We start from the raw sequence: 24,321 nt of genomic DNA on the forward strand, positions 1-24,321 counted from the left end.
AGTTTGTTGGTATCAACAAACTCATTAACTCAAAACGTGTTTTCAAACAGTTGAAAGGGCTCTCTTTGCCCTGCCTTTAAATATGAAAAATATGGTTTCAAGTTCACTTTTCATTTAGAAATGTGAGTTATTATGAATCCCAGCTGTTTGGGATTTGCCTTCCAGTTTTCAGTCACAGATTTTAAATCTCCAGCAGAGGCAAGTGCAAGGACAGGCACTGAGGACAGAGCAGTAGCAGGGCAGAGCCTGGAGTCTGAGAAAGGACTGAGCAGAGAGATGTTCTCAGATAACGGAGGAGGGAGCTGAGAAAGTGGAGGTGAAAAATTGGGATTGAAATGCCAGCAACCTCCTGCAGATGCTCAAAAGGTGATTCCACTGTTCCTGACTTTTACCAAGAAGCCAGAACTGCTCTGGTGAGAGTGTCTGTTCCCACCTCCATCTTCTGGTGGGTACAAGGAGTGATGATTCCCTCAGCCATGCCATGCTGCTGTGGGAGAGCATCCTCCAGATCTGCAGAGAGATCTCTTTGGATATGTTTTTCCATTTTCACATATTTTTATCTGTGCAGTTTCAGGAGCTCAAATAATATTGAGGTGAAAATTCAGATACTCCATAAATTGGTGTGTCAGGATCAATGTGAGCCCGTGGGGTCCCTGTGTCACTGCCCTGGTAGCTCTCCATCCATCACAGGCCCCAGACCTGAGCTGTCCCTGAGCCTGTGGCTGTCCCACCCCACAGCCAGGCTGGATGCTGCTCCTTTCCCAGCTGAGGAGCATTTTTCCCTTGATCTCAGCCCATCCTGAGGGCAACTGCTCCAAAGGGAAGGACACTTTGCACTCCCATTCCCCCACCCAGCCACGGCTGCTTCCATGGAAGAAGGAGCCACCAGCATGACTGCTGCCTCCAAAAGAGCAGCCAGAAGGAAAGCTAGCAGCAGACAGTGGCCAGCCCACATCCTCTCACCATTTGGGCTGGAGGATCTGTGCCTGCCCACAGAAAGAGCCTTCCCTGCAGCTTGTCCCACGGAGTCAGGGTGATCGTAAATCCTCCCCTCATTTATGGGCTATGAATAGGGCCCTGTCTGACCCAACCAGGGCATGGGGAAGCTATTAGACTTCAGAGCAGGAGCCTTGAAACACATGCCTGGATTCATCAAAGGAATAATGGAAAATAGTTTGTTCCACAGATTATAAGAAATGATGTTATTTCTAGCAATTAGGGATTTGCAAACTGTGCTTTTGAGCATTGGGAAAGAAGGGGAGGTATCTTGTGATTTAAGCACAAGACCAGGGGTTGAGGACCTTGGTGGCTTCCCAGGCAGGTGGCAGAGAGAGCATGGGGACATCCCTGTCTATCTGCTGTAATAACAGGTCATGGCTGGAAATGCACCAGGGTCTGTTTGCTCAAAAATGGCACTGAAGGGAGAAATAATAATGAGATTAGGGACAGAATGGAACAGGCTTCTAGTGCAGACCTGCAGTGAAATCAACACTGTGCACAATTGGAACTTATGGTTTCTTCTCACATCCTCACTTGTCTGTCACTTCCCACCTTTGCCGCCACCGTGTCACATTCTCTGGGAATGTCAAATGCAAGTTTAATTTAACTTTCCTTTTATTCTATGCTGTCTGTCTTGAGGCAGAACAAGATCCTCTGTGCATGTATAGGTGTGCATTTAGCTCTGCATATGTTGGATCCCATTTCCCATGTTGGAATTGCATTTCAAGACGTCACTTCTTGCTGAGTTTCTGCCTTCTGGTCTGTCCTGATTTGTTTCCTGTTGTACAGTTCTGATGGGATGTAACTGTTATAGGTTATGTGTGGCAAAAAAGACAACAAATTTTTCAACAGCTCCCTGGTTCATTTCAAATAGGAGATGATGACTTGTAATCAGGTTTTATTTGCTTGGGAAACAATATATTATCAGAATTTGAAAGCAAATGAAGGAGAGAGAAATCATGAAGAAAAATGCTGCTAACATGCTCTAAGCATTTCAGAGTTTCTGTACTTTAGGAGCTGAAATGACCCATACTCAGATACCATCTAAAAGGACAGGAAATTAGATAAAATATTTTTTTAAACCCTTGAATTAAGTTTTATGAGAACCTAATCAGTTGCATCCCCAAAACTGTCACTTAAAAAGAAGTACTGTACTTGTAGGTTCTAGTTTTTGGTTGTTTTTTCATCATTCTTATTTGTGGCCATTATCATTTCCCAAACCAAATCAGATCATAATTCCAGATTGTTCAAGATACCTGCCATGCCTGTGTGTAAATATGCAGCTCCAGACCTGAGCTGCAATAGCTAAGTGAGCCCTGGCCAGAGAGAAAGGGGAATAGCATTATTACTACATTGTGGTTTCCATGTCATTCCTGGGTTTGCTTAGCTGGGGTATCCGTTACAGCCAGCCTGCAGATTTATTGCATCCAGCCTGGAGCAGCACATACATCTTCCAATGGGCAATAGTTCTGAAATTTCTTCTTCCAAGTGTTTGCCAGTTCAGTCTAATTTACCTTTTTTTTTTTTTTTTTTTTTTTTTTTTTTGTTAAGCTTCCTCCTCATTTATCATCACAGACAGCTTGTATTGGACCAGGTTATTTAATTGGCTTGGCAGGATTTTCTGGGATCCTTTTTTTAATATAGTCATGAAAACTGCTAGGCTGTTGTCTTTTTTTTTTTTTTTTTTTTTTTTTTTTATTTAATTCTGGAAAAATATTTTGACCTGAAGGCTAAAGCTTCATATCCCAAGCAGTGCCAAGAATGTCCCTAAGAGAACTTGTTGTCATTTAGCCACTGGGCTCCCCTGCAGCATGTGTTTCCTTCAAATGCCTCCATGGATCTAAAACTTTAGATGAAGTGATCAATATCTGCATGGTACACACATTGTGCTTCTTTTGCTTCTAATGTAAACAAAACTCATCAAAACTCAGTAATACTTCAATACCTAGAGCAGTCAGAATTTTAAAATGTAGGTAGGGTGTGAGGATGGGGTGCTCCCTTTTTTAATACACTAGGGAAGCCAAAGAGAATTTTCCTTATGGTGCCTATTCCTCTAAGTTGTCTCTCTTGTTTCCTCTTGGACCTAAGAAATCTGCCTAAGAAATCAGGAGGGACTGAGCCAAGGGTCAGTAATAGTGATGGGCAAGTCTCGCTGTATATATATATATATATATATATATATATATATATATATATATATATACAGCTGTATATATATATATATATATATATATATATATATATATTCAGTTGGCACTTGAAACACCAAGGGTTAACAAACATTCACGTTCTCTACCACTCAGAGAAATAATTTTACCTTCTGTGTCCACCTTCCTTTTGAGCAAAACCAAATGAAGCTGGTGTCTCTTGTCACTGCATGCTTGCTGAAAGCTAGCTTTGCAAGGTTATAAAATATAAATTAATTAAATGGTATTGGTGTTAATTAAGAGACAAAGCCCCAGAAGATGCACTGCTAGGGTTTGGTCAAAATATAATGGAAGGTTTTTAATAAGATTGTGTGTTCAGGTTTTACTTCCACCAGAAAATGATATTTGTCGTTCAGATTTTTCATACAGAGTGTTCTGTTAAGGCCACATCCAAAATGAAGTTATAACGGTGAAATATGAGTGCAAATATTGACTTTTATTTTTTATATGTCTGTTCCAGGCAGAATATGAAATTGCTCCAGATGAAAAGCTGGGAGAGAAAGGAAAGGAAATCATGATGAAATACCTCACCCCAGAGGTAAGGGGCAGCCAAAGTGGCATTACTGAAGGAATTCTGCATGGCACACCTTTACTAAACAAGGTTGCTACAGGCTTTGTAAGCCAGACTCCTAAAATTTATGGTGGCAATCTCCAGTGAATAAACCTGCAAGTCTTACACAAACAGTCAGAGAGAAAAAAAATTATAATGCAGTCCAGAAAGGGACTTCTGAGGATGAACTTGACTTAGCAGGGGCTTAATTCATCTGTAGGTGAGCAGAGAGCTTCTCTGGTCTCTCCTCAGTGAGAGAAAGCTCTGCATTGGGGGTCTAATACAAGAGACCTGTTACCAACAGATGCCCTAATTATTTCCTATCCAGCTCAGAAGTGGTGGTGGCATTTCATATTCTGTTGTGTAGAAAGCACAGGCAAAAATGATTTTTCATGACAGGCGCTGTATTTTGGTACAGAAATTCCCGTTTCTCCCCCAGCCCCATTTCCCCCAGGCTGGGGACATGCAGGGGACAGAGGGGTTGGGAGTTCAGAGGTTCTGCCACCCATCCTCGTGCCCAGGGTGGGTCCTGAGTGTTCCCCTGTGGCTGTGGGAAGGAGAGGAGCTCCTGGGAGCAGCATCCACAGGGTGGCACTCCAAACAGGGACACACGATGTGCTGCTGGAATTTGGGACAGGCTGCTCTGGGACCAGCCCTTCTGGGGGGGTTATAATCATTTCCTGACCACATTTCACCTTTGCTGCACAAGTCACTGCCAGTAAGCAGTAAACATCCAGCTTCAAACACAAGAGCAGCTTCAAACACAAGAGCCATCCTGGGATTTTTCCTGAGTTGCTTTCGTAAGAGTAATCAAAGATGTACAACTGCTGCTTCAACTATTTTACAAAAGTAATACATTTGACCTTCAGGAGAATTAATCACATTTTTGGCAGATGTCCTTCTAGAGGGCTTAAGTGGTACAATATGTTTTGGAGGGGCAGGGGCAGAGCAGACCACTCTTTTTCCACTCAGTCATTTTCCTACAATAAACTTTGATGCATACTTTCAGTTATCTCAGGCTGCATTTTGGGATCTGGTTTCATTTACTGGGCCTGGCTAGTTTCATGTGCAGCCATTGAGCACTGCCAGTATAAGTTCCTGCTGCCCATTCATTAGGGGCACGAAGTTCCACTGCTTTTTAAATCCACCAAAATGACCTTTTGTCTTAAAATTCCTGTCAACAGAGCAACAAACTCTGAGGGAAAATATTTCCCACTGCTCCAGCTCCCATCTGGAAAGGGAGAAAGGCATTTTGCTGATAGCAGAGCTAGTAAAGTGCGGGGAGGATAGCATTGCTTCACTTCAGCCAGTCCTGCTGCAGGTTTCCAAAAGCCCTTCACTGCTGTTCAGTGGCTCTCCTGCCATCCATGGTGCAGCCAGAAGCACATGGAATAATTTAGTGAATGTGCAGTGAAGACCAAGCTGAAAACTGCTGCTTCTTCATCAACAAAGAACGGTGGTGTTACAGGAAGGAAAAATACTGGGACTCCAGAGCTGGAGTTTCCATTCTCTGCCGTGCCCTGGACTTCTTATTTGACCTGTGTATCTGGTTTTTCAGTATGTAAAATTGGCACAGCATATTTACAGTCTGCCCTGAGACTTTTCTGGTATTTGCAAGTTACCTTAACAACTCTGAGCAGAAGGAAACTGGATGATGTCCAGTGGTCCCTTCCAGCATCACCCATTCTGTGATCCTGTGAATCACAGAGCTCCCCTCCTTCACTGGTAATCTAAAACTGCCTCCCTGCTGGTGGTGCTTTAATGTCTGCATTGGTCTTGCTGCACTTTTGTTCCTTAATGAGAAACTTCTGCTTGTTCCCAGAGGGATGTGGAAACCTTGCATAGCAGAAAATGCTTCCTGGAGGCAAGGGTGACTGTGCTGTTACAATGGGTTGGATACTGGACTTTCTGATAGGTGTCCCATGCAATGAATACTTAAAAAAACAGAGAAAGGCCTGGATTGATTTAATTTCATTTTAGATACCTAACTAAGGTAGTCAGGTTAGGAGTGCAGATGGCCCACTGTCCTTTCTTGTCAAGAAAGAGAAATAAGTATCTCCAAAGGACACATTTGATGCCATTAGAAGTCAATGATTGAAAGGACTGATGTCTGCAGTCCAAGCAGATGAATCTGGACCCAAATGTCCTAATGGAACATCATCCTGGCCAGCAAAGAAACCTTCTTTTCATTGGAATCAGCATTTCTCTATTTAATAATCAGTTCCTTGAAAGGTACAAATTGCTGCTGTTTCTGGAGTCTTCTGCTTTCAGCTGAAAGCTTCTTTTAAGTAGGTGTGTGTCTGTGCTTCAAAGAACCTGATTGTCTTGATCCAAAAATGCGTGACATACAGCTTGACTGATAGAATAAAATTACAGGTTTAGTTCTTGGACAGATAATTCAGTCTTATAATGTGAGGAGTGTTTTTCCCAGAGTGCAGGATCAGAAACACAGTGAAAACAAAAAGTAGACTTCTCACTCTTTAATATTTATAAATGATTTTTAGCTCTTGCTTCGGTTTTTAAAGGGCATACATATTTAACATAAAACGTGTCAGTGTATCACCCTTCCAAAGGGCGCTCATTTGCATAGGGAACATGCACTTTATTTAATAAAACATACACTTCTTGCACAGCAGAAAGGAGGAGAAGGCACTTTCCCAGATGAGCAGACATCCCAGCAGGACTCCCAGCCCCGTGTGAGTCACAGAGTCACAGCCTGTGAGACGTCTGCCCTGAGGCCACTCAGCAAACCCTGCCCTTGCCAGCATGCTGGAGCAAGGAGGTTCTCAAGTGATCACAGCTCAGGCTCTCCACAGCTTTGGCATCCTGAACAGCCCCTACCTGCTTGTTGGAAAATTGAAATCTTAATCCTGGTGGACAAGCAGGTCAGGCTTCCACCATGTCCCTGACCTACAGGCAGCAGCAGTGACAAATCCTGACAAATGCTGGCACCTGGAAGGAAACCTGGGTGGTTTGGGTGGAAGGAAACCTGGGTGGTTTAGGTGGAAGGAAATGTGGAAGGTTTTGGTGGAAGGAAATGTGGGGTGGTTTAGGTAGAAGGAAATGTGGGTGGTTTAGGTGGAAGGAAATATGGGTGGTTTAGGTGGAAGGAAACAGAGGTGGTTTAGGTGGAAGGAAACACAGGTGGTTTAGGTGGAAGGAAATGTGAGTGGTTTAGGTGGAAGGAAACACGGATGGTTTAGGTGGAAGGAAACACAGATGGTTTAGGTGGAAGGAAACACAGATGGTTTAGGCCTCTCAAAGAAGAAGTACATAGAACAACCTCCCTAGGGGTGTGGTGGAGTCCTTATCACTGGAGGTTTTCAGGATGCTGTTGGGCACTGCATCATCTCATCTAGACTACCTCTCCCATGAAATCTTCAAAGGTCCCTTCTGTGCTGAGCTGTCCCAGGATCCTGTGTACCCAGGCCCTAGGAAGTCAGCAGCATTCCCTCTCTCTTGCCTGAAGTTCACTGAAACAGCCACATCCAACAGCCTGTTCTGAGCTCTTTGATGGAAGGGAAATGTAAGATCTCCACACTAGGAACACCAAAATATGAGTGCTTTCATGGCTTCCGCAGCAGCTTCACTTGAGGGGTGAGCAGGAGGGCAAAAAACCCACAGGAAGGGTGTCCTGTAGCTGAGGGAAACATTCTCTGAAGAATTATTCCTCCTCCGTGCACAGGAGCAGCACAATGGTTGTCACACCAGCCAGGCCAAGGTTTCCTGACTAGAGTCTTGCTTCTTTAAAAAAGGCTTTAACAATTTCCATGAAAAAGACACTTAAAGCTGCCTTCTTGACTTCATAAGCCCCTAGGGCAGAAGTCCAAGCCACAGGAAGTCTGAAATTTCTGAGGTTGTGAAATATGATGGTAAAATGAATTGGTCACAAATATTTCTTCCCTGTTTTTTTTCCTAATCTCAGCAGTTGAGTGGAAAAGGTTGAGTTTTAGGTCCAGTTCCATCTGTAAATGGCACCATTGAACTGTTGAATTAAACTGAACCCAACCTGGCTTCATTACCTGACTGCTTCTTGTACTGGAAGAGCAAAGAGATATATTTACCTTTGTACTGCTTTTAAATTAGAGTTTTACGTCTCCATGTAGCATTTTTTCCTTCCTGCCTGACAGCTGCCATGCCTTACTCCACTAAATCACTATCCCACTATTTGCTTTTTCACTGTAAATCACCTTGAGAGACTTGAAGAGACGCTATATAAAACTAAATTGATTTGAAATGGCTCTTAAGACAGTCTCCATATGCCATTATAGTTTATATTTGGACTCAGCTGGGTACTAAAAATGTTACTGAACAGGATGTCTAATGTGTATTGTTATCCCTATTAAAATACTTCACAGAATATGAAGAACAGCGACAACATGAATTTTCTTATCTGAATTCCTGTCCAGTACCCTTTCCTCCAGGAAATGCACAGAATAAAGGCCATGTTTGCACTTTCTTTGCTGCAAGAGGTTGGCTGGGCACAGCAATAACCTCCTTACACCAGTCTGAGGCTATCAGTGGGGATTTTGGTAAACAAAACTATGTCTTTGTTTTTATGACCAATTATAGGATAAGGAAGGGAGGGAAAAGTCCCTTGAAAGGGCCTCTGGCTGGTCAGCAGTGCCTGGCCTTCCACTTGTCTACTGGCAAGAATGTGCCCTTCTCTCAAACCAGTTGTTTATGGAGAAGAAAACATCTCCATAAGATGGGTAGATGAAATTAAAATTACACATGAGGCTTTCTGCTGGGCCAGGCCACATGGCTGAGCCAGGCTGCTGCTCACAGACACCTCTCCCATCTTTGTGCACCATCATCTGATAGTTCCCTCTTGGCCATTGCTTTGATCTTGACAACAAGGACCTTTGCCTCTCTCCTTGGGTTTTCTTCCCCTCCTTCCCATTTCCAGCTCCAAAATAAATGCAAAGTCCAGCACTTGTGCTTCTGGGTGAGTCATCTTTGCTGATCAGTGAAGTTCCATCTATCACTTCTTAACGATTCTGGCTGAGTCCTGTAGGTCACACCCTACCAAGAATTGGATTCAAGTCCTGAGACCTCTTCCTCTACCTGTTTAGTTTTACTAAATGCCTCCTAGGGAACATGCTATAATTAGTTTTTGGGACGGCCAGAACAAAAGCTGAATGCCACTCTAAGGGGAGCAGTGGAAGATAGAAACATTAAGCTTCTGTAAAGCAATCTGCAGAGTTTAATGCAAGACAGAGGCTCTGTGTTTTGAAAGGTGAGCCTTCAGGGGCTGTTTTCTACCTTGTTATCTTTCTCCTGCAAATTCAGCTTATGTCACTTATATCCAGCAAGTCATCTCTGTCCCCCTGTAAGCTCATTATCTTGCTGATAAAAGTCCAGCACAGTATCTCTTTTCACTGGCTGCAGTGGATGGCCCCTTCAGGCTTGGTCCAGGAGTTATCTCCACAGCTAGTTTTCAAATTTTTCTAAACCCTATGCATTTCATTAATGACCCAATTGAAGTAAGCAATGAATGAGGTGCCTGTCTGTCCACAGAGTGTTACATGGGCTCGGGATGGGCCAGAATTATTTACTTGCTCAAAGCGTTATTCACTGCATCCTTTGGGCTCCTATTAGGGGACTTCTCAGGATGCAAAATGCTTAAGTAGAAATCCTGGCATCACTTGAGCCAGAATTTTTGCCATTTAATTAATTACCCTGGGACTCTGCCCTTTGCCTCAATGGATTTCTCATCTCCCCTTTCTATTGACTTCACTACTCCACGAGCACCATTTTAGCCAGACATGATAGTATTACTTAGGCCTCTGCTTTGCAGCTCACATAATCAATACATAATCCAGTCTCCAGAGAAATCAATGGATAATTCCTGTTGTTGCTGCAGAGACAGCACGATCAATATCTCTGCTGATCACTGTGTCTGAGCCCAGGAAAGTACCTTCTCTGTGGGCTCTCTGGAAAAGCTCATCTTTCCCAGGTTCAGTTCTGGGAAAATGTCTGGGTGGCAGAATGGCAACTGTGTTACTCAAATTAATGCTTTCTAGTCAGGATTTATTTTAATAAACGTTTGTCTGCCACTGAGGCCAGGCTGTAATGTAGTGTGGTAGGCAATCTGAAGAATCACAGTGTTGCCTTGATTAGGAGTCCCTTTGCTGTGGTCTCAGGCAAAAAGGCTTTTTTCTCACGGTTTGCTCGAGTCCTATTTCCTCATCTTTTACCCACTGTTTATAATACAAATGTTAGTTAACTAAACACTTACTGAGGGCTTCTGTCTCCTGCAGTGGTGCCAAACTTGTAGGAGAGACTATGGAAACAACTTGGAGCCTGCCCTGCCCTGATGATGCTGCCCCAGAATAGGTCCTTGGGTGGTCCCTGTGTCCTGTCCTTGCAATGCCTTTGCTCAGACTGGTAGAAGGTCTGGGCTGGAGTCATCACCTCCTCTGGTTTTGTGCTCATCAGAGCTATTGAAGCTCTGCTTCTCTTTCCCTGTTTTCTGGAGAGGTTACACTCCCCAGTGCTCATGCCTCCTCACTGTTTGTCATTCTTGGTCAGGAAAAGCACTGGGATGCTTTGCTCATTGAGAAGAAGCCTTCTGGCTTCCCTGTGTTTGCTGGAATTGCTCTGACTTGACCCTTTGGACAGTGGAAACTCAATTCCACTAATGGATGTCAGCCACACATGTGAACCTGGCTTCCATCTGCCTGTGAGGCAGGGCAGGCCCCAGCCTGCTCCAGCTCCTCTCAGAGCAGCCAGCCCATCCAAAGGGACTCTGCAAACAAAGAGCAGATCTGTTCAGGGTTATCCGGCAGCAGGAAGGCTCTATTTGCCTCCCCTTGGCTAATGAATATGCTAATTATAGTTTTCTCCTCCCTGTTTTGGGGGTCATCTTTTCCCTATCCCCTCTGTGTGCCCCTCATGACTTCTATTTGGTTTGTATGGATTATCCAGTGGCCAGGGAAGTTAATTCTGAAAGACTTTCAGGTCCATTCAGCTTTCCCAGAAACAGCCTTTTCTGCCTGAAAACCTTGCTCACATGGGAAAAAAGGAATCAGCCTTTTCCAGCTGTCTGGAACACTGACTTGCAAACCATCCAGGAATCTGCAGGAGATGGCTGTTGTGTGTTTGCACAGGATGACATTAAAATAGACCTCTGGTGAGTCCAGCCACTTGCATTCCCAGCACTCAGCCTTGGAGGGAGATGGATGGGAGACATGGGATGACTCTTTCTGCCCACTGGCTGCAGGGAGCCTGGGCAGGCTCTGAGTGTCTCAGCTTTTAGGTGATTAAAGTGTGATGAGGTGAATTCCGTGCTAGGTGTCATGCAGAATACATTGAATTACCTGGCATGGCATATCCGCCCAGGTTTCTGGGCACAATTTCTCAATAGTTCAGGAGTCCTTTGAAGTCCTGATCTACCCAGCCCATCCATTCCCCCACTTGCCACAGCTTTGCTGGTTCAGTTTCATATTTCTGGAAGTAAAAGTGTAATGGATCAACAGAAGTGTCTCTGAGCTCAGGATTCCATATGCTAAACTCAGAAGCAGTAACAGGCAATGCCAACAAAGCAGAGAATCAGGAAGCTCATGGTGAGAATGGAAGTTAATCAAACCTTATTTCTCACCTGGTTCCCTTGTAATAGGAAATTAGGATTCTGGAAAAACATCTGGAGACTTCAGCATCTGAGTAGCCTCTCAAGAACAGGTCAGGCAAATTCCAGTGAGATGCCTGAGGCTGACACCTTTGGCTGGGATGATGTAACTAGAAGAATCAGTAAGCTGGTAGAGTGTGCTAATTTAACATGGAACCAGGAATCACAGGGTTTTAAATGCCACAGGAAAAATATATTTCATTTCCTTAAAATATTATTGTAAAAAGTGAGATTTTTTTAAAAAAGTCTTTTTACAAATTGATTTAGAAATAACGAGCATATTTAAATGTGGATATGTGACACTTCAAGCTATTAATGTTTATTTTTTCCCCCAGTAATCCAACAACACTGAAAAAAGTCATTTAACTTGCTTGCTGAGCTTTAGCTTGTATGCTAATTTATTTTTTTTAACCAAGTCAGACTCTGACCTGAGTCAAAAATCAAGCACATAGCAAGTTTATTATCCTTGCACTGATGTTGTTTGTTCAACAAGCAAAAGTGAGGAAGAGTGGAATATGCCACTGCAAACAGCATGTCATTGCCTACAATAAATGTCCTCCCTCCCAGCTCCTTGCAGATGGCTGTTACCATCTGACTGCTAATGGGTTGTGTGATCCAGGTGATGTGGGAATGCCCTGTTTCCAGCAGTGATTTTGTTTGCCTTCCTGGGTGTTTCCAGTCTGTCTGTGAGTGGGCCACTGGCTCCTGCCTGATGTTTGTTTCATTTGTTTCCTAATTCTTTGCAAGACCTTCCCAGACTCTCTTTTGGATTTTCATTTTTTTCATTCAAAATTTTCCTCAGGATTTTGACCTGCCAATGGAAAAAGATGAAGGCAAATTCTATAGAATCCCCCCTGCAAGTGATGGCAAAACATCAGCTCAGTGTGGATCAGGCTCCAGCCTGCAAGGGGAGGGTTACTCCTGTTTACAGCCTTGTGTCTCAGGAGTGAATTCAAGCAGGGATCTGTTTGTTTTCCTGCAAGAAAGCCATTCAGTAACGTTGAGGTTGTGAGTGTTTATCTGTTTAGGGGTTGTTGGTTTTTTGGGTTTTTTTTTTGTTTTTTTTTAATGGAACAAATGACATTTGGTTTACCAGAGGAAGCCAAGCTATGACTATTGCAACATAAGGTTGCTTGCTAATGTTTAGGCCATCCATCAGTGCAGGAGGATATTAAAAGGTAGGAAGGTCCTGATAAGAGGCTGGACACTGGATGTTGTCCAAACCTATTAAGCACATGTGACAAGAGAAAAAAATCTTCCTGAGAAGAGAAGCTTTCAGAATTGTCCTGTCATGTTTGCTGTTAGTAATAGTGGGAATACATTGTTCTCCCAAAAAGCTTTATCAAATATCTGGCTGCTTGTAGACATGGCTCCGTTGGGTTGTTAACAAAAGTGATTCTGTGACACTCCAAAGGATTGTAAGCAGCCTCACTGTGGGGTGGACAGAAAATCCTGCTTGATATAAACTTGCTCTTCTCTGTTCCTTAAGCTGCCCTCCTCATCCTGCTGACAGGTTATTTCATCTGTTTCCATCCTTTAATCCGGGTGCAAAATGCTTTTAAGGGAGAAAAAGGGCAACAACAAACAAAGCAAAACTTTCCCTTCCCCTGCTTTAAAAGCAAATTTATTTAAAACTATTTCAGCTGGCTGGTTTATGAGCACCCCTCTACCAATAAACCCATTGTCTACAGAAAGGAGGAAAAATATGTTACTTTGGTGAAGAAACCTCTATGAGCATGTCTACAAAAAGGAGGAAAAAATGTGTTTCTTTGGTGAAGAAACCTCTATGAGCATGTTTCTAAAGAATCATTTTAAAAGTATGGCTAGGGAAGAACTAGGGCTTGAAGATCCAGGAAAATATTCTTCAAGCACTTCTTGTGAGGCCCAGTTTCTCACTAATTGAAGTCAAAAGCATATCTTCTGTGCTGACCAGTTTAGAGCCATAAAATAAGCTGTACCAAAAACCCTGTCACTGGTTGGGATTGTGGTGAGTGTTTCTGTTTAATTGAAGAGTATAAAGTCTGCAGCTGATTCACTGGACTTGCAAAAGGAGATGATGAAGCAACTAAATTTTGTCTCATGGGACAATTTGTTATTTCAAAATTACTTTCTATGGGGCTTTGGGTGTTTAAGCTTTGGTCACCAGTAGGAGCCAGGAAGAATTTTCTCCTTCTTGAGTCTAGGCAGCCTTTTCCTTTGTTGCTCCGAAACTCCTGTTGTGGTTATGCCCCCAGATTTCTCTGAATCAAACAAGTCAACATTCCAAGGAAACCACACTTTGGACAGAAGAGCTGTGTGTAGGAAACATGTTGACTCACACCACTTGCATGGCAGTTGCTTGTTTGCCACTATCAGGAGCACAAATGCGGTTTCTAGAAAGGAGCAGCTACAAAAAATGTCTGCTGAGAAGAGGAAAAACAAGGTACAGCCAGATAGCAGGCCCTGTTGGTGACTAACAGGAGGGCCAAAAAATAATTCATATACTTCCTATGCACCTGTCAGAAGGGAAACCTCAGAGGCTGCTGTTTTCTCAAGGAAAGGCACAGTTCTAGACTGCAGCTTGTATCCCAGCTCCAAAGAGGAAGGATGCTGGGAACCCAGGGAGGAAACTTCTCCTTTTTCTGCTGCTGAGGCACCAGAGGCAACCTGAGGAGCCCAGCACAAGTGGGGGAGCCTGAAGCTGCTCCAGATCTAGGCCCAGAGCTGAGGTGGCCCCTTGTGCAGTATCAGTACAACCCCTCCAGGCCAGAACATGCTCAGCTGCTGGCTGAGGGCTCTGCTGCCTCCACTCACTGCATTTCTCTGTGTGTCAACATGTGTTTTGATAGTTTAGCAGCATATGAGGGAAAACAGATTTGTCATGACTCCAGATCAGCTTGCAGCTACAAAACAAACCCCACAGCTGACAGGCACTGATGATTTGCTTCATTCAGATACAGCAAGTGATCCTGCCCTGGGTATTGGGATTGGGCTCAATATTTTCTCTGCCACTGACCCTCTCTGTAATCCTGATGGGATATTTAATGTCTTTGGCCCCTGTTCCCACTCCCAGGGCTGGTGAGATTGGTTTGCTTTGGAAGCTCTGGCTCCCATGACATCTCTATAATGCCTGGCAATATGGGCCCCCATTCTTAGGTGTCATGTCTACACCCTTGTAATAGATAAATTGCTGCTAATAACAGCTGCCTTCCATGCTCCCCATCCACCCCACTGCCAATTCCTATATCTGTCCTCTCAAAGCAAATATCCTGGAATTACGAAGCCTTTTGCTTTACTGGTTCTGCTCATACAGACCCAAATGACTGTGGCAAGGGAAAAAAATAAAAGTAAAGAGAAAATGCAGAAGTTGATTAGTTAAAGTGTTGCAGCTGCTCCTGATGCAGAATTGGCTGTTTACCACACATACAGCTCAGACTGAATAGATAAGATCAGACACAGGGAAAGGCAAAAGAATGTTCCAAGATTTCTTTGTGTAACACCAAAAGGCATCAGGAGACTGCGTGTGCTGTGGCAGTGCTGGGATCCTTTCCCTCACCAGGAATGCCCAGCCTTGGTTTCCCAAAATCTAAATACAACCAAGACATTCCATCTCCTCATCTGCTGCTCTCCTCTGAATTTCTTGACGGGACTCAGTGAACTTAAAGATCTTTCCCAACCTAAAAGAATTTTGGATTCCCCCTGTCAGTCCCTTCACACTTTCCCTCAGTCAGTCTCTGGCTGCGTGGCTGAAACTTCCCTGGCTGGAGTTTAGAGTGCTGGATAAAGCCAGAATTTCCAGGTTTTTGTGTATGAACTGTTCTTGTCTGATCATGCATCATCTCAAACAAAAAAGTTCCTTTTAGCCTGTTTCTGTCATAGTTTTGAGGTCTCTACTAGTAGCAAATCTGTGTGGAGATTTTCAAACAGATTATATGTGGAACATTGCTGTCAACATCTGAAAACACACATATCATGAAGACAAATGCTTGGAAGGCAATTTGAGATGCAGCTCAAGAAAAGTTACAGCTTGAACTTTTGTCCATTGACTGAAAGGTTTTTAATTGTTTTAAGCCAGTTTGCTGTGGAATGTTTTCATAACCTGAAACATAACATATGCTGCACGTTATTTATTTTACGCAAGTGACTTTTAAAATAACTCATCGTGTTTCAGTATCAGCTGCATGCCTGAAACTTGCCAGGAAAGCAGTTGTGTTTGTGACAGAAGTTTTCATCAGGTCTATTCAATCTAAAGAGTGTGGAATCTTTCTGGTTCATATGGCTTCTGTAGTGATGAGCAGTTGTGCTGTAAGACACCCTGATGACTCACATCCACTGGCAGGAGCTGGTATGAAATGAAAGCCTGTACTTCTAGGTTTCTATTCTTTATTCACTAATTGCAAGGGACAATTGGGCTGATTTGAGGAATCTGAGCATCTCTAGCTTTCATTTATCCCAGTGCGACTTCTTTGATTTCAGTCACAGGTGATGATCAAATCCTCTGCAAAACACATCTCTCAACCTCCTGTGCACCCTTCTGTAAAATATTGTGAGATTGCCACCTAGCTCATGAAAACTTAATCCTGCACTGAAGAGTTAATATTTTAAGGTTCTTAGATTAAAGTCATTATGTAAGGGTGAAGAATTACCTCTGAACTACTGCTCTGTTTCTTACCAAGTCAGTCTGGCCAAACTCAATTGCTTTCCCTTTTTCTGCTCTGAACTTCAGGGATCTGCAAGCCACGTCATTTATTTTTTTAGGAGACAGTGATGATTGAGACAAGTCTTTGAAGCAGGACTGCTAATTTGCAGAGAAGATTCTTATTCCTTTACTCAGACCTACAGGTTTCCTTTGGTGAGCCCTCAGCAAACAAACTCCCTTCCTCATCTGTTCTCATGGCCATGCCATGTGCCTGTGCTTTATGAAGCCCAGTGTTTTGCAAAATCATTGGTACAAAGGACTGGGAAAGGGCTCAAGAGCTTCTTGCATTGAACAGAGATCAAATACACTTAGATGATCAACAGATGTCTGAGTGCCCTTGGAGGTCTTTCAGACCTCTGAGAACAGATTCCACAATATTCATAGGCCTGTTCTTCTGCTTCCCTGTGTGAAAAATTAGAATAAAAAGCCTTCATATCCAATTAAGTGGATTTCTTCACATCATTCCCCCAGAGCAGAGCAGAATATGCAGAATAATTGATCCCTGCCCTTTTTATTAAAAACATTTCTATATTAAAAGACCTTTATCAAGTTTCACCCTTGTTTTTCCAGCCTAAACAGATTCTAAGATTCCTCAATGCTTTCCTCTGGGCTTTTTTTCCTAAGCTTGTTTCTCAGCACTCCAGGCACTTGGTGCTCTTGTCAGCTCTCTGTAGGTTTCTCAAATGGTGGTGACCCCAGCTGGACATGTCTTTAGCTGGATCCTCAACATATCACTCTCAGTCCTCTTCGTCATTTGGGCACTTTTCCCACAGGAACACCAGTGTTACCCACAATGAGCCAGCTCTGCCCACGCAGGTCTGTGTTGTGCGTGCATCTGCTCTGGGAATCACTGGGGACACCTTCCCAGCTCACCCCAGCTCCACAAGTGTGAACCCCAGCTGCTGGGCTGCCAGAAAAATGCTCCTGTTCCTTGAAAGTGCCAATCTTTGCTTGCTGCCTGCCTGCTCTCACTCCCACGGGCATGGAGGTGACGCCTGTAGCGCGCCACGTCTTGACCGAGGTCATACACTGTAAATGTTTGGAAATGTATCTTATCTCACAAGAAAAGCTAGAACAAATGACATATCTTCCTGAAAAAGTAAAAGAGAATCTTCTGAATGCCTCCCTTGGTACTGCCAGCACTTCAGCTTGTTTGATAAAGAGTTTGATTTGCTGATAGATCCACACAAGGTCGGATCTCCCCCACACAGTCGCAGGGGAAGCACTGAGAGGTGCTGTGAGTGGCATGGCAAACACATAGTGATGACTTTAGGAGAAGGATTTTTGATGGCTGTGCTGTTCAGTGAACTCAGCAAAGACTGGGTCTTGGAGATCTGGGTGAAATAGCCTGTAGCAAAACTTACAGAGCTGTCAGAAAAGGACAGGCCACGTTTTAAAGAGTAGAGATGCAACATGACATTCACAATAACATATGATGGGGAGCCACAGAGCCTGGAAGCTTTTATCTGATCTGAATCAGACTTTGCTACTCTTCAGTACTCCAGTGGAGTGCCAGGCCATGGGCAGCACCAGATACTGCTGCTGGACAGGGCCCTGCTGGCATCCAGAGTCTTTGTGGGCATGAACACAAGTAACTTTGAGCAAGTATGTGACATATCATGCCATTGATGGAAAGGGAAGAGCATCTGAGAGGAACTCTTTTATAAAGACAGAAAAAAAGAAAAAATTTAGAAGAGGAGACTTTTCTCAGGGTGGGCTAATGGCACTCAGAAGTAACTGAAACTGAAATCAGGGTGGGCTAATGGCACTCAGAAGTAACTGAAAGAAATATCCATTTCTTGTTTCTCAAATAACCACTAACACGATTCCTAGTTGCACTCTTTTCTTTTCTTAAAAATTAAATGGGAGAGTATCATAAAACAGAGCTATTGCTATACCAGCAAAATATTTGTAGAGCGGTTTTCAATTTCTGGCCATTAAAGAGAAGGTACAGGAGGTAGGAGATTTTGGTTAAAAGCTGGTAAAAGTATTGTAGACTTTTGGACTATTATTAAAAGGTCCGATCAATAAGGATAATGTGATGAGAGAAATTTTTGTTGTAGGATCAACTTCAGCATATTTTGTGCTGCCAGGAATCTGGTTTCAGCTCCATCAGCTTTACCCTAGCGTTAATCAGTTGGTTTGACTGGCATAATTTCTGATTACATTATTGTAAGTGAGATCCAGAATCTCCTTCTTTGCCTTCAGGAAACAGAATAGCCATTAGGGGAAATGTGGAACTATGCTTGTAACTCCCCAGTGTTTTGTTTTGAATGCAAGAAGGTGTAACTGGTTTCTGCAGGTGTTTCTCAAGAGTTAGCAGAATATTCTTTGTCACAAGCTCAGATGTAATGGTCTTAATCACGGTGTATGGCTCTCCTAGCTGCCACAGGACATTTAATATGTTGGAAAAGGTGTCTCTGTTCCCTTGTAAAAGCCAAATTTGCTTTTACAACCCTTGCCCATAATGCAGCAGGAGAATGGTGTTAATAACCATTTCATTGTGGCTGCAGAAATCTTCTGCACCTCTCCAGGGAAGGAGCAACTTTTTCATCTGTAAAAGGCCCAAGTGTTACCTTTGGAAGCTTTCACTCTTGGGATCCAAAGGCTTCCTTGCACGCATAACCTGTGCTACCTAATGGTTCTCCAGGGGAGCAGAAGTAGGTTGGTGGGTTGGGTTTTGGGCTGTAATTATTTCTGGCTTTGTTTGAACTTCTGAAGGCTGTGGGTATGCACAGCATTCACACAGGGAAAGTGGCAGCCATGGCTGTTTAATGGGAGCAGTGGGGACTGGCAAGTCTCAAGGAGAGTCTCAGGAAGGGTCCTACAAAGGCTCCCTGGAGCTGCAGGCACAGTTGGGAAGGGTTGGGCATGTTCTTCCCAGGCATGTGGTGCCCTGAACTCTGTGGAGGGCTGTAGAACAGCACAAAATGTTTTGGTGGGTCTACAGAAGCTTTGGAAATGATCAGCCTTTGGAAAAAAAAAAAGAAAAAAACAAACCAACACAACCTCTATTCCTTGTTATACAAAATGGAGTGGTCTAGGGAGGTGTTTGCACTGCACTCGACGGCTTTAGTCCATGCACAGGATTTCAGTGAGTTCGTGTCTTTGCCCACCTTGATATTTTTACCTTGCTCAAGTTTGTGCAGAGGGAGTAAAGACTCGGAGGTCAGCAATGAGTGGTTTTGAAAAACCAAGTGGTGACTGCATCTCCCACAAGCTTGGAGAGAGGAATCACAGTTTGTGTCATTTGTAAATACTTCCCACATTGTCTTACTTACTATTTCTTTTGCTCATTCTTCCCCCCTTTCATTACAAGAATTTGATTTCCTCTTTATGAATAAGAGTTAGCTGATGCTTATAATTTATTTTTAAGTGTACTTTGATCTCAGACAAAGTCTGATGGGATTAGTACTCTAGTAATGTGTCATGGGCATGATCTTCAACACTAACCTCAAGGCAGTTTACCTTCCACTGGGAAATGAACTCCCAATGGGAGATGAAGTTGCCTGGCATGAGTAAGAATCAGGTCACTTGGTCTAAATGACTAATTATGCAGTTTAGTACTTAGCTTTTGGATTCCTATTCTGACCTCTAAAGTCAGAACAAGTTCCAGATGTAGTCAATAGTAACTTCAGTTAGAGGCCCCGGTACAGATTTTACTGAAGTGCTGCTCCATTCACATCAAAAACACTCCTGGTCCACAGCAGCCCCAAAACTGTGGAGTTCAGGGGTGTTTCTGTTCCCTGTAAATCAGAGGGATGATCATCTGGAACCAGGGCTTGGACGACTGGATTCACACAGTCACCTACCAACCTTGGGCTACCAGTGAGGATGTATGTGCAAAGGTGTATCCACTGAGTACATAAATTGTAAATTAAAGGTATTCATTCATCTGGTTTCTGGCCACAATCAGCTGAAATACTGCTAATCATTAGACTTTTGTTCATATCTGAATATTGCTTTAAAAGCTTTGGGTTTAATCTGTTTCCCTGTCTTTTCCTCAGTAGTTTCAGTGCTGTAGGACTGGAAAACAGGAGGTTTTTTTGTTTCATTGCTTGCCTCTGCTTACTCTCTTGAACCAAAACTGGGACTTAGATTTTGTTGTGAGCATGTGTAGTTACCTCAGTGGTCAATCAAGCTGACAAATCTGGCTTTGTCTCAGTCTCTACCTTTTAGATGTTGACATGAGGGGCTGATCTACCTCTCAAAAAACCATGAAACTTCTTAATTATTAGTAATCTATTCTGTCTGTGATTAAAAGTGAGTGTTCCCTAGATATTTTTTGCTGAGGAAATGGAGGAATATATTGAGGGAATGAGGGAACATTTCAGTGAGGTCAGAGGTGTCCCCAGCACGTTCTGCAGATTGTCTGTCAAGGCTGGGCAGTGAGAGTGCATTGCACAGAGTGCACAGACAGTTCTGTAAACCATGTTCCCATTTAAAAACATTCAAGTGGAACAAACTTACTTTTTCATGTCACAACCGGGATCATATTCACATTTCAGCAGTGGGAAGGGAAAGATAAAAGACTTAATTCAGCTCTCAACATGCTGGAGATTTTCTGTGGCTCCACCTCTGCCCCTTCCTCTGTCCTCATTCCCAGTGTTTTTGAACTCTGCCTGCAATGCATTTCAGGGCTTGCCAAGATATCTCTGACTAGGGGTGAGTTAATGAGAACATCTGGCCAGGAATGAGGGATGATGCTCTGTGCCCCACCCACTCAGCACATCTGGTGGCTGTGGGCATGGATGGGGACCTTACTGAGCATTAAAGCTTCTGCAGGGAAAGAGGATTTTACCCTCTATGGCTGAGTTTATTGAAAATACCCAAATCCAATTGGTTACATAAAGGGACTTTCATGTAGATGGGAGAAATGCCTATGAGTAGGTGCACACACACACACACCCCCCCAATATACACTTTGTAATATAATTACAGTATACAGTCAATGTGTAAGGATGTGGACTGCCTAAAACTCTGTCCTTTTAGATAATTAGTCCCAAAAGTCCTAAACTGGTTAATCATCAAGGCATATTGCAAGAGACCTCTCTTTGGTAAGGTTTGCAGGGTTGAATATACATTCTCTCCAAAGGGAGGAGAAGGTTAATAGACTATATGTGGTTGGTTGGCAAAGTTCCTTTCTGAAATTATTATTTTAAAGTTGCTGAATTATTTTTGTCTAAGGATGAACTAAAGTGTCCAGATACTTTTGTGAGCATCTTTTTAATATATAGATAGATGTCAATCTATATCAATAAGTACCAATACTCTGTTCTTGTTTTGCTTTGCTGGTAAAAAAAAGGAAAAAAAAAGATGGATTTTTTGGACAGCACAATGAATCACCCATGAAGTGAAAATACTGGGCAAATTCTCTTTTGTTTAATAGAATGGGCTGTACACAGCTCAGGCCAGCACATTTTTCATGGGATGCAAGGGAGCAGTTCAAAGAATTGGCAAGGAGCGGGTCCTGCATATTCATGAGGCTGGGCAAGGAGGTGAAAGCACCGGAGAAGGCAGAAAAGCAATGTGAGGATAGAGTGGAATGTGGAGCGAGTTGCCACGGTATCCTATTTTACTGCTCTTTGACGTAAAGCTCCTTTGCTTTTACACAACCGCTGGAATTGAATGGAAGCAGCTCGGGGGGGCATAAATAATGAATGTGCCTCTCACACGTTGGGAGAGCAGAACCTGCACCTCACCGGGGATTTAATGTGCCCCTCTCTTCTCTCCCCAGTCTCCAGCCTATGTTCCCGAAGTCAGTCAAGAACTTATCCAGCAGACAGAGGAGAAACTGGAAAACAGCCCCTGCAAGGAGCTGTTCTCTCCCTGTACAAAGTAAGTATATCACACACACCCCAAGATGCCAGGGCTGCAGCCAGCAGCTCGTGGGGAATGAATGTGGCAGGTAGGGAATGTGACATTCCAGCCTGAACCTGAGGCTCACATCTCTGCTCACACTCCTTGAGGCAGAGCTGACAAGCGGTGAAGTCATTTCATCTGAACAAAATGTAATAAATATTTCCATGCCATTATATAGCATGCACACAGGCACTTACTGTTTCAGGTATTTGACAGAGTGTTCCAGCCAAGTAAGCCAGCCGTGGATTTCATGCTGTGTGAAAAGAGCTACAATGATAATGTATCCAAAGAAAACATCTCTGTTTCAAAGTGAATAAAAATTAAGTGGCTATACAGTCCATTTAGACAGAGGAATGTGCAAACTTGCTCTGCATGGCTTTTCCAGAAAATCTTCACCAGGAGAACGGGGCTTTTTTAATTCTTTCTGTCTGCCCATGGCGTTCAAACCAACGTGCATTATTTCCCCCTTTGTCTGGGAAAAGGCTTATCAGTTTCTGCAGCCATTTGCGCCATTATGTGCTAAAGCTCCAGGTATGCAATCTGCCTTTGCAAACCCTGCCCTGAGTGCATCCACACCAGTAGATCATAAACCAATAAAAATATGAAAAGGAGGGCTCGTGGCACGCGGGCCCGTGCGGTTCCTGGCTGAGCGCGGTTTGTTTTCCCTGGGTGATGTAATGGGGATTTGTAAAATTTGCTCCGCTGTCATTCATTGTTTTGACTCATTTCATTGACCTTTTCTGGTTCCAGTTATTCTTTGAGCTGGTAGGAGCTGTGGGTTATTTCTGGCCTTCCCTTGTAGGACCGGCAGTTTCCCTGCATGGTGTTCTGTAGAGATGCTCTGTGCCTCGCACCAGTTGTGGGTGCCAGTCCCAGTGACAAAGGCAGAGCTGTGCTCCACACAAACCCCCCTGGTGCCTGTTTCCAGCTCCCAAATGGGTTTGAAAGCTGACAGTTCCCTCTAAAATGCACTTTGTTGTTGCCAAAGAGGGGAACTAAAAAGGAAACAACTGCTGAAAGGCAGCTATTGTTCTTTTAAAATACGTGCAGCTTTTAATTAACTGAATGAAAAGGGCGAGCATTGGGCACCACTTAATGCAGGCTCCTTCCTTCATCCCATCCTGAAACTGAGAAATGAGCCAGGTTTGGGACCTTGTTAATAAATATGCTGATCATCTCACACGGACTAAAATGAGGTCAAAAGGAAGTTTTTAAAAATTGCTGTTGGTATTTACTGGTGCTGAATGATGTTAATTTTGGAAGGGTTCACAGTCAGACCAGGAAAGGGAGGCATACATACAAATATAAAGCCTGCTGTCCTGGAGGAGCAGGGATGGGATGAGTTCCATTCACTTCTTCATAGATAAAAATCAGTCTGCAAGAAAAGTGCATGGATGTAGCTTCCGCTTTTAGCTTTAATATTTTGACTGTCTGCTCCTGCCCTCCTCCAACATCACCTAGAAATCTGATGTCGAATTTGGACATTTGTTAAAGTAAATTAAGACTTACTTTTAATTTCATTTTGTAGTCTTAAATCCATTAAGGGAAACTCTTATGATCTGTATCCAGTCAAAGCTAATGAAGACAGCAACAATTTGACTTGTGCATTCTGAACATGTGCAATTACCTACCTTCACCAAATTGATGGTGCAAGAATTACAAAAAATAATAACATTGTAACAGTTAAGAAATCCCAAAAATACTAGCTCATGAACAGGGAGGAACTGAACTGAGGAGACACATTACTCATGGTGACTTGTTTGCTCTGAGAACTGCCTCAGGGTAAGACATGGACTATCCATCCCCAGACTAGGCAGTCATTCAGAGAGGATTTCCTCCTTCCAGCAAGATCTGGAAATGTGTCCCTATGCCTTTAGACACAGACACAAATGTGTCTTTGTACACCCAGACAGAAATGCTCATTTCTTTGGGCGCTTTTCACCCAAACCCAACTTGTGTCCTGCCAGTGCTGCCAGCAGAGGTGGCTGCAGGAGCCCCAGTAAGCAAAGCAAGAACCAGCACCAGCATGTTTAACATTGTTAAACAACCTGACCCCCTTCATTTTAGACAACTCCCAGCTCAGCCCATGTTTTCTTAGTTCCAAGCCCTTGGCCTTTCTGATGGGATGCCTGATGCTCTCTGGCTCTTTGCTGCCTGCCTCAAGCAACAGACTTTCTTCTCACATTTGCAGACTTACCCTTTTATTCCTTTATTCCTTCCATTAAGCAAAAGTTTCTATCCACTGCCTGAGCCCCAAAATTCTTTTCTTGATCCAGAAGCAAATCCACATCCCTGTTCAGACTTTTCTTTCCTCTGTTTTACTCTACAAAGCACATAGCTGTTAGGAAATCCCCTTTGACTTTAGTCACATGTACTCTTCTTCTATATAGCATGA

General features: G+C 43.4%; 1 protein-coding gene across 1 annotated transcript in view; it reads left to right on the forward strand.

Moving 5' to 3' along the window:
• Window positions 1-21,811: 21,811 nt before the first annotated feature.
• Window positions 21,812-24,321, forward strand: part of GRK5 (G protein-coupled receptor kinase 5) — a 31,356-nt gene continuing 28,846 nt past the window's right edge. The window contains exon 1 of the mRNA XM_058810092.1: window positions 21,812-21,902. Within this exon, the coding sequence (XP_058666075.1) occupies window positions 21,812-21,902 (91 nt within the window). The remainder of the gene's footprint in view (window positions 21,903-24,321) is intronic.

Source organism: Ammospiza caudacuta, chromosome 9, assembly GCF_027887145.1.
Source record: "Ammospiza caudacuta isolate bAmmCau1 chromosome 9, bAmmCau1.pri, whole genome shotgun sequence".
Lineage (NCBI taxonomy): Eukaryota > Metazoa > Chordata > Aves > Passeriformes > Passerellidae > Ammospiza > Ammospiza caudacuta.